The 10,444-nt window shown below is 37.9% G+C and overlaps 1 protein-coding gene across 1 annotated transcript; it reads left to right on the forward strand.

Moving 5' to 3' along the window:
• The first annotated feature begins 1,057 nt into the window (after positions 1–1,057).
• On the forward strand, positions 1,058–10,444 carry LOC145239507 (NXPE family member 3-like). The gene is made up of 9 exons (XM_080102837.1): positions 1,058–2,380; positions 2,774–2,848; positions 3,312–6,193; positions 6,312–6,365; positions 6,419–6,589; positions 8,276–8,432; positions 8,718–9,072; positions 9,196–9,263; positions 9,398–10,444. The coding sequence occupies exons 3-9, from the start codon at positions 6,080–6,082 to the stop codon at positions 10,234–10,236; spliced, it is 1,758 nt and encodes a 585-aa protein (XP_079958963.1). The 5' UTR covers positions 1,058–2,380; positions 2,774–2,848; positions 3,312–6,079; the 3' UTR covers positions 10,237–10,444.

Consider the following 10,444-nt stretch of genomic DNA (forward strand, 5'->3'; position numbering starts at 1 on the left):
CATGGTTTGGTGAAACATTGTTTCCACAACTGAACAATAGTAGAAATTTAACAAATGCAACAACAAATTGCCGCAATACCGCAAGCCACATTGACTGTCACTGTCAAAAACAACATTACTCTATTAGGTGTAAAATTACATCACCGTGTACAATCATTGCAGCACAAATAACAGGATGTGATGAAGTGCAAGGTTCCAATTGTATTATTCATTCATTGCTCTAAAGAAGCCCTACCGTTCTGGTGGGCGAAACGTCAGCAAATACAAGTTCTTGAAACAACAACTAGTATTTTGTTTTGCATAACACCAGTTGAACGACAAATTTGTTTTAAAAAAAGGTTCCAATTTACAGCGCGAACAAACCGCTGTTAAAGGGAGAGGATTTTTGTTGGTATGAGCATTGCGGACGTGCTGGTTTTTATAGTTCTGTTGGACGTGCTGATAGTATTGGCAAAATGTAAAGATTATCGTAATTTGATTCTATAACATCAAGTACCACAAACAATGACCTGATTTGACATAGTGATTTTGGACAAAGCAAGCTTTTCGCAACACAAAGACCAACCCAAAAAAGTATTGCATTAAGTTCATCTTTCTGAAGGACATTTCAACAGAATAACGCTACAACGATAATGCATATAAAGCGTTGGCCTAGCCATATGCAACTAAGTACCAAATGAAAAAAAACACATGTTGGTTGGAGGTGTAAAATTTTGCAGATATGAGTCTTATGTAAAAAGCACAGTGACCACATTTTGTCAATTCAAACGTATTTAAATGTGTCCTAAACCCAAACGTAACTGTTTACCGTTGTATAAGAAAAATTCCCGGAGTGAAAATCTGAAAATTTTGTCGTATTTGGAATCTCCTGGTCATGAGGTAGCCAGCAATAAAAGGTGGCATACAAAAGAAAAAAGGCGATGCTATAACGATGCTATAACAAGCGAAATAAAAGTTTTTTTTTAATTTGATAACAGTTTTTCTTGTCGAAATCAGCTTTTATCGCAACTCGCAATAGGTTTCCACCTGCGCAGACGGATCTTCATACAATATTCACTTGTGGAGTCCGGTTGTTTATGTTTGTGTTGTATTGTCAACAAGGGTGATGCGGTTGAAAGCAAAACAAAACTCAACGCGAAATATGAATCATTATTAGTCTGCTTCCGTGATAGCGTTGTTAAAGTTTGAATAGTACGTAAACACCGTAAATCTGTGAAAATGTGAAACAGAAGAAGTTTATTGCACTGATCAAAGAGGAGAGTGGTTTCGTTACCTTTACCGGTAGATTGACCTGGTTGCTCAAGGCGTTTTGTAAGCTTAACTTTGTACATTACAACGTATGTGGAAGTCAAACTGCCCAATAAACAGGATATGCTACAACAGACTTGTTGCAAAGCGACGGAGAATTCATTAAATTAATGGATTACAGATTCTTTTAGAAGATCTTGAATTTGCCATCTTACTTGCTGTAAAAGTCCTACTTGCTGTGAAAGTCCTTTTTGGTGCAAATTTGTGCACAAACAAAGTCACTGCAACTCGACTGCAGGTGTAGCGGTTGATTAAGGTTCAGTCGTGCAATGCGAGCGCTCTGCTCTGAACAATACGGATTACTGGCAGTGCATGTAAACAAGCGGTTCCGCTGTTAGCCCTGATACAAGTGTGACTGATGTCCTGTGGTAAACTCTCTTTACTGAACCTACTTGTAGGAGGTGTTGTGTACGCAAGGTTTTAGACGAACGTTTTAATTTCGTTTCCATTTTTCTGTTGCTAACAAAGCTGTTGCTAACAAATCGAAAATGTTTCTTGCTTATTTTAGGTGTGCGTTTAGACAAGCAACGTTTTATTCGCAAGGTTATTAGGTTGGTTTTGGTAGTTTTGGGCAGTATAGATTGATAAGAACATTCAATGTTAATCTTTGATTAGAATTGACCACCTCTATCAATGCTAATAAAGGAAATGCTATTTTTGTATTTATGTGAGTATAAATGGACGAAATAATATAAAAGCCTGAAATCATTGTGAATAGAAACAAACGTGATTTCAAAGCAAACGTCGCACCTAACTGTGACATCTGATTATCGCAGGTTTGTTTATCCAATATGTAGCAGTTTAAGTAACATAAATTCGCACAAAAATATGCACAACACGGCAGCAAACAATAGCACGCCATTGGATACAACTTCGGCGACCACATTGACAAAATTTCATGTCGTTCCCCGGTTTGTGGACAACTCAACCAATGTTATTGCTGTTCTAGTGGTGTCAGTAATAATTACATGGATATTCTTTCTGATTCGAGCCTGTAGGCGCAACATTACCTGCCCTTGGTCGAGACAACAAAGCGACCGAAGAGATGCAAGAAGTGCCGGGATTGAAACAGGTCGGTGAAGCATCTATGTTTTCCCAATTTATTAGGCATGCCTATATACAGCACCTGAAACTCTCGCAGCAGATTAATTTAATAACACAGGAAATTGCGGATATTCTAGTTAAATAAGATGTTGATATTGATGTTTATTGTTCCGACATAAAAATTTCCACTACAAAGTCAACTAGGTGTTTATCCACCAAGTAATTTTACTTTTTAGGTGTCGTTGTCGGTATTTAGTGAATATATTGAAAAGCGGACGTTTTAACAATCGCTGTTTTCATTGTTAAAAGTGCACTGTTTACACAAAATTAGTAAGTTTTTTTTCCGACTGTCAATTTACATAAGGTGTGGTTGTTTGCCGGTAGCAAAGCACAGAGACGTATTTCAATATTATGTTGACAGGTGACTCAGTTGGAAACACTGAAACTACTTTTGTCCATTTGATGCCACCACCGAGCTACGAGGAAGTAGTAAAAGGTAACATCAACTTTGTTGTTTTTCTTTTCTGGTCAGGTGCTTACAGAAAAGCGGAAGTCTATTGGTTGTTGCATCTAACACATGGCAGAATAAATAAAAGGATGGACAAGTCGTTTAACTGATGGTTGCACAACGCGAGACGAGGGCCGATTTTGTACCTTATAATTGAGTTACAAATACCACGCGATGCAATAGATGTTCGGTGGCTATAACTAAACTTAATGACTTCATGTCAATAAACTCACTAGCGTATCGCCTTGTAGCTATTGATGTGCAATTTGGGTTGTGCACCTGGGTTTAACGTATTGCATATATTCAATATGAATTCAAGATATAATTGCTACAAGGCCGTTTCTAAAAATAAAATCATGTTAAAAAATGCTTCGGTGGTGAATGTTAAAGATGTTTAATGTATTCTTTTGTATAACCACCACAGTATTTTGTTAAACATGTTATCCAATAGGCATTAAACGCGAAAGAATTCAAGCTCCATGCCAGTCGGCAAGCTCGTTACGTCATCAACATGGTCGTCACGTTATGTACGTACGTCAACAGCGAGGATCAAACACACCTCGGGGCGCAAGGACTGTTTGTTGACATTGTTTTACAAACTTGTAAGTGTCGCCAAAGTGTTTTTGTTTGTTTGTTACGATTACCGCACAATATCACCAATTTGAGTGAAAATACTGTGAAAGTGTTTGCCATTAAAACAGCTTTAACCAAAATAAGCCAAAAAAGAGTTAGGGTTTCTTAGCTAGCCTCACGAAACTGATACTTATGAAACTAGTATATAACACAAAACATGCCTGCTTACAACTAACAAGGCAAAGCACACCAACGCGCGACGAGTAGTTTTTCGCCAAATCAAATAATTCAATTGTTCTTCGTATCAGCGGAAGTTTTCTGATTGTTCTTAAGTGCGGTCAGGAAGCCGTGCTGTCAGTAATCACCGATATGAACCACAAACGTCTTGTAAACAATAACTGCTTGTATGAAGTGTCTTAGGGTTTTGCTTTTTTTGTCGATTTGTTTTCATACAGAGCTACAAAACGTCCAACGTGCATTAAAAAATTCTAGAAACAGAACAACAGAAAGAAATGTCTAATGACTTCTAACTAGAAACAGGACTCTCTTAGACATTTTAATTTTGTGGGTTATACCTCGCTTTGATTAGTTTTTTTTTTAAATGTTGTAACATTTTAGAAAATATTTTTTGTGCGTACTTATAAACAGCTTGGTAATAGGCGCGTAGTAATTGTAAGATCAAAAAGCTCTTTAGGACATTTTTAAAGAATATGTTCGAGGTGTAGCGTTCCATTCAAGGCTTCTTGTGCCTATTGTCGTAGACTTCACAGAAGGGATTTAGAAGACAGACTGACACAACAACTTTTATGGAGTATAGTGCCAGCTTTTTTAACGTTGAACGCTGATTCATTTCTTAACTGCTTTATGTTTTTCGTTTTTCAAAACAGTAACCATGCTGTAAAAGTATTCTTGTGAGGTGATTTATTTTAACATGCGAATTGGAGATATTCTTATAAGTTAACTTTTGTAAAAAATGTGTTTGTTTGCTACAATCAACACACGAGATCATTAATTCGTTTTTTGTGGACTTATTGTAGTATACTGTAAAAATTATTTGTCTTTATAACAGTCTTAATTAAGAAACAAAAACATAAAAAAACTAAGGTTTATTATTTAGTCCAGCGAACTGTTTTGATACCTACGAAACCAGTAAGACACAAAACATTCATGCTTACAATTTAAAAAGCAAAGCACAATAACAAGCTATGAGTAGTTTTTCGCCGAATCAAATAATTTAATTGTTCTTAAGTGCAGACAGGAAGCCGTGCTGTCAGTTATCACAGATACGAGCAACAAATGTCTTGTAAACAATAACTGCTTGTACGAACTGCCGTAGAGGTTTGCTTGATTTGCAGTTTTGTTACAATACAGGCCCAAGGATTTTGAATCAGCTATGCAAAGCGTCCAACGTGCATTAAAAAGAAAGAAACTTCTAATGACTTCTAATTAGAAACAGGGCTCTCTGAGACATTTACAGTTTAGAAAAAAAAGTCTTAATAGGAGTTTGCTTGGTTTGTAGTTTCGTTATCATATGCAGGTTTTTTTTAAGGTTTGGTTTGGGTGACCGCTAAGTAGTTTTAAGAGACCGCAAGTGTTTCATTTAAATACCAAAAAATAGCCATATTTGCTAAACGAATTATTTATTAGGCTACTGGCAAATTTGGGGAAACCGCTGGAGAAATTTGGGGGACCGTTTCGGTCCCCCAAAACACCTTAAAAAAACACTGATCATATGTGTCCTGTTTCTTTAATTTAGGGCATTGGCTTAATGCTAGCATAAGCTTGTCAAGAAACTCAGGTACCGATCAAAATGTATTGTCAAATGGAATGAACCCAATACCGTCGTTTTCGCATCTTTGAGCGTTTAATCTCTTTTAAAAAATCAAAATGAAGCAAACACCTTGCCACAGTTTGCCCTTTCTTCCGAAAAACTGATATGATTAGTGCAACAGCAGCAAAAATAAATAGGAGAGATTTCCGCGAAAGTACAGATGTGTGAGCTACAACGCCAGCGTGCGAGCTCGAATTTGATTTTTGTGCGCATTTCGCTGCGCCAGCGTGGCAACTCGTGGGCGTACGTTAGTCGGCATTAAATCCTGTGTCCATTACAAAAATCCAGAAACAAAACAACAGAAACAGACTATTTCAAGCAGGGCTTTCTTGTAGATTTGATTTTTTAGAAAATATTTTTTCACTGTCGACTTATAAACGGTTTGACAATAGGCGCGTAGTTATTGTAAGATAAAAAAAAAACTTTTCGGGCTTTCGTGAAAAAAATTTTCGTGCTGTAGCGTTCCATTCAGGGCTTGCTGTGCCTATTGTCGTAGACTTCATGAAAGGGATTTGAAGACAGGCTAACACAACAGCTTTTGTGGTTTTGAGTGCCATTTTTATCGTGAAACGCTGATTCATTTCGTAACTGCTTTAGTTTATGCGTTAATAATTTTAAAACAGTTTAATAATTTAAATTTATACATTTATTAAAGTGGTTGATGCTAACATGCAAAGTGCAGGTATTCTTGTTATATTTAATTATATTTTAAATATTAATCTTTAGTTTTTGTATATAGTGCCAAATCTGTAACACAGGTAGTCTTCAAGTGACAAGCTACTGTTGCAAGGTGCATTTTTGCTGGTAAACGCGAAATGTTACCAAAATGCCCGTCGTTCTCTAAACTGAGCAATAGTCAGCAACGAATCCTAGTAGTTTTATTATTGGGATCCTTGGTTGTTTTGTGGTTCGCAAACTCGTGGATGCCGGTAAGCTAAAGCAGGAAATAATACTTATATCAAAAGTAAAGAGAATTTTTTGTCGTAATTATGTAAACTAATTTGATATTAATCTTTAACCCACTATATCCTTCTAAACTTTTTTTAGAAACTACAGACACCAATTTTCATTTGGGTCGAGAGGGAATGGGTGCAAAAAGAAGTAAGTAATTTACAATCGGCCAATTGTTGGTACCAACCTGGTAATTTGTACAGATTAATATGGCGATGAGCCGTAACGAACCTGACCTTGATAATGCCGCAGTTCAAAAACATTTCGATTGGCCTGTGCCACCCATTTCCTACAAACACCTAAATGAGGCAACTGATGGATCAAAGTCAATCTATTACAGGCTCAAGTCGAAAAAGGATACAAACAAATACAAGGTATATAGGTCTATCAAAAGAAAAATATAATCCTATTTGTTGTTTTTTGGGTTATTCTATGAGGACAAAGGTGTAGTAAATGCTCTTCTTAATCTGCTCAACAACACCGTGTTTGTGTTGGTAAACTTTCGTGTAGCGTGTTGGTCGTGGTAACGATCAGCCTCATTTGAATCATAAAAGATCAGTTCACTGTAGCTATACGTTGTTGTGGTATAACTTCGGTGTCTGCTGAATGAACTTAATATGAACCCTTCCCTTGGTGGGAGTTCAAAATAGTCTATTATATAGGCCAAAGAATCTAGCGCACCAGTCTCTGTACACGTTTCTATAGAAATCTTGATAAATCAATGTCATGAATCTCGATAAACATTGGTTTTGCACCTAAGCTTGTTTATTGTCTAATTCAGCCAGTGTGCTTACTCGAAATAGAAGTCTTTAGAAAGTACAATAACATTTGCTTTTAAATTCAAGTTCTCCTGGCAAACACACATTACTATAAGTAAGCCATTAGGAGTTATAACTGCTGTCAGGTTAGAGCCGATTGTCTTTAATTACGTAGCGGTACGCATAAATTATGGGTAGCCTACGTGGCGTATTACTGCACACCTGTGCTCTTGCGATTGGCTCTTGCTCAAAAATTCTATCAAAGACGATATCCAAACATAACACAGTACCAAGCACAAAGCTCCGAATTATCTACATCCGACTTAAATGCAACAAGAAATATTTCAAAGTTCAAACACGATTTAGCAATCCAGTTGAATAAAACCCCTGCACCATTTGACTTCCTTGTGAGCTTTTTTTAATTACGTAAGCTAATTTTCGAAATTTGCACAATTTAGCGCAACCGCTGCAATACTATTGGCCTGCAGTGAAGCAATACATTTGAGCGTTTCTGACAATTGGGGTCGCGAAAGATTATGCGTTATTATGTCGTTGTCACAATAAATGGTATACGTGCGTGCAAAATTGTTTTCTGGGCCGGTTTTTGTCATCGTTAAGTTGTTGTTATGCCTTTGTCCTTAATAGCTTGGCTATCTGCACTATGCCATTGATATTGTTAAAGTAGTTATGACATCACAACGAATTATTTTTACCTAACATTTTACGTTCCAGTAGGTTTTTGCTATATTTGTGTTGTGTGAAGCGGGATTCTCAAGATTGGTGATCATTAAGGCCAAATACCGATCCTCTTTAAATAATGTTGAGGATGTTCTTCGTCCTGCTTTGTCTTGTATCAAGCCACGAATGGATGACTTATGTAAAAATCATCAAACGCATCCATCCCATTAAACGTGCTTCATAAATTTTATAAGCCAATTTTTTTTGTAATTGGTTATTCGTGTTACTGAATACATTCGTTGTTCACAAAAAAGCCACTTTAGATTTGCAATGCGACGTTTATTTTTAATGGTCGTTTATTGTACATCATTTACGTATACTAGCTATACCTATCAAGGGGTCGCGTAGAAATTTCTTTTCAAAAATGGGGTCGCAGAGGAAGAAAGTTTGAGAAGCCCTGCTCTAAAATATCTTTTAAATCAACAAGCGCTCTGCGAATCACGCGTACTTACCTATTCCTGAAACCAATTCGTTTGGGCTTCACACTACGGTCGTGTGACACAATCGCCCTGTTCGAAACTAACGTAGTTTACATTTTCGAAGATCATATATGTTGTGTTGCAGTTGGGCGACGTTGTGAAGATTCGTATTGTGGCGTACAATGGAAAGAAAGAAAGAAAAACCTACGGTGGAGATTTCTGGAGGGTGTTGCTGAAGTCTCCAGACCTAAAAAGCAGCATCCACGGAAGTGTGACTGATCATCTTGACGGCACCTATACCGGTTAGTGCTCGATTTGTTTTTGTAGTTGGAAGCATAACTCAATTAGGCAACCTTTTCAAAAATTTGTTGGGCAACCCTTGTGTATTTTTCCAATTTAGGAAACCCTTGCATATTTTCTTAAAGCTGGAACCCAGAGTACTGGTGACCCCTGTAGATTTTACCAAGTTAAGTTTGCAATATAAAATTAGGAAACAATGATGGAATGCATTAACGATGAGCTTTTCTCTAATTCCAGATGCACAATTAAATAGAAAGTGTGTTTTTCTGAAATAAGACTGTTTTTAGCTTCAATTCCGCTGCGATTTCCCGGCAAGGCTATTCTTACTGTGGCCCTCATCCATTCTAGTGAGGCGGTGGATAAGCTCAGGCGCGTAACTTCCACGCCTACATCACCCGGCCTGGAATTCGAAGCACAGTTTGAAGTAAAGAGTGGAACTACGTGGAAGCAATGCAATACGTGGTTACCGTCTCTTAAAAGTCACATGCCCTCCGACTTTTGCAACTTAACTTCACCGACCAATGGGGAGCCCTGGATATGTGAGAAGCCTTCGGGTTCTGCTTGTGGTAAGGTGCTAATGTACAAAGCAATAAGAACAAACGACGCTCAAGCTGCTCTGAGGGACACCGGACTTTTCGTCTTGTAAGTGACCTGACGTGAGAGCTGCCGGTAGAGAGTTATATCGCCTCTCATGCTCATTTTGTTTTCATTAATTAATTATTGCTGTTTGTAAAAAACTTGAGTTTCGATCATTTTGCCTTTCAGAGGAAAAACCTTGCGGGTTCCCATTGGCCAACCAACAGCAATTTATGTTTCATCAGAAAATGGAGCAAGTAAGAGGCATTAACAAAGCCTTGTTTTGTAAAACGACAATGCTGTTACTGTTATCACTAGTTTTTGATGCACGAATTAATACCTTTATGATTTGTGTACATATATCAAAATTATGTTTATGTATTTTTTTCAGACATTCCGCATCTTCCACCTTGTACAATCAAAGCCTCCGGCGTGAAATCACCTGTACCAGCTGGATATTTTATTAACGACCAATGGAAGTCACTTCATTGCAGGAATAAAGTTTTCCCAGACGTGCGTACGGAAGCTAAGTGTCTTCGCAACAAGTCAATCCATATACTGGGAGATTCCACTATTCGCCAGTGGTACGGACGCTTCATACTTCCTGGTCTGCTTAAATCTGTGCACAAAGTAAAGACTTGGGTTGACGATTCACTGCATAAATACCGAGGCGTAGAAGCTTTCGAAACCGACCCCCCTGCCAATCCTTGGGAACCTAGGGAAGCCTATGACCAGAATCACAACGTGGCATTTTACTTCGCGGCTCATGGACCACCTTTACAAAACGGAGGACCACCGACGACGATGCCCTACATATCGGACAGAATAGATAAAATCGAGGGCGGTAAAAACACTGTGGTAACGATCACTATTGGATTTCATCTTCTACTATACGAACCCTATACTTATGTTAGGCGAATGAGGACAATAGCCAATGCAATTCAGCGTCTTTTGCAGCGTGCTCCTGACACTCTTGTGGTGTACAAAGGTTTAAACACGTTTACGATGGATGAAATATACCCATCTCCATGCTGCTTATCCGAATGGCTCGCTTATCGCTACAACGAAATCGCGCGGAGTATTTTGAGCAGCCTGCCAGTGGTTTTTCTGGATTGTTGGGACATGACAATTGCACACTACTCCTCATCTGACAACCTGCATCCCCTAACTCCGATTATCGAAAGTGAAGTCCAACTCTTGTTGTCGTATATGTGTCCACACGACGAGTGAAATCAAGTTTGAACAACTAAGCTTATTTATGCATTTCATAACCTCTTTGACACAACTTTTAGGCATTTCATTATAGGTATAATTATATTTTTACGTGCTGTTGGCCGTGTGGTTTGTGTGCGTGTCAGTATTGAAAACAGAATATGCAGACAACTGTCAATGTTTCGCAAACACCTCAGTTTGGTTTAATAAATAATATTTGTTTACA

Source organism: Phallusia mammillata, chromosome 1 (assembly GCF_965637545.1).
Source record: "Phallusia mammillata chromosome 1, kaPhaMamm4.hap1.1, whole genome shotgun sequence".
NCBI classification, from domain to species: Eukaryota; Metazoa; Chordata; class Ascidiacea; order Phlebobranchia; family Ascidiidae; genus Phallusia; species Phallusia mammillata.

What these genes read in the sequence shown, in the direction of transcription:
- LOC145239507 (XM_080102837.1), top strand. Translation starts at nt 6,080, where the DNA reads ATGTTACCAAAATGCCCGTCGTTCTCTAAACTGAGCAATAGTCAGCAA. An exon ending in TCTTGACGGCACCTATACCG is followed by an intron (nt 8,433 to 8,717) that starts GTTAGTGCTCGA and finishes GACTGTTTTTAG; the next exon opens with CTTCAATTCCGCTGCGATTT. An exon ending in GACACCGGACTTTTCGTCTT is followed by an intron (nt 9,073 to 9,195) that starts GTAAGTGACCTG and finishes TTTGCCTTTCAG; the next exon opens with AGGAAAAACCTTGCGGGTTC.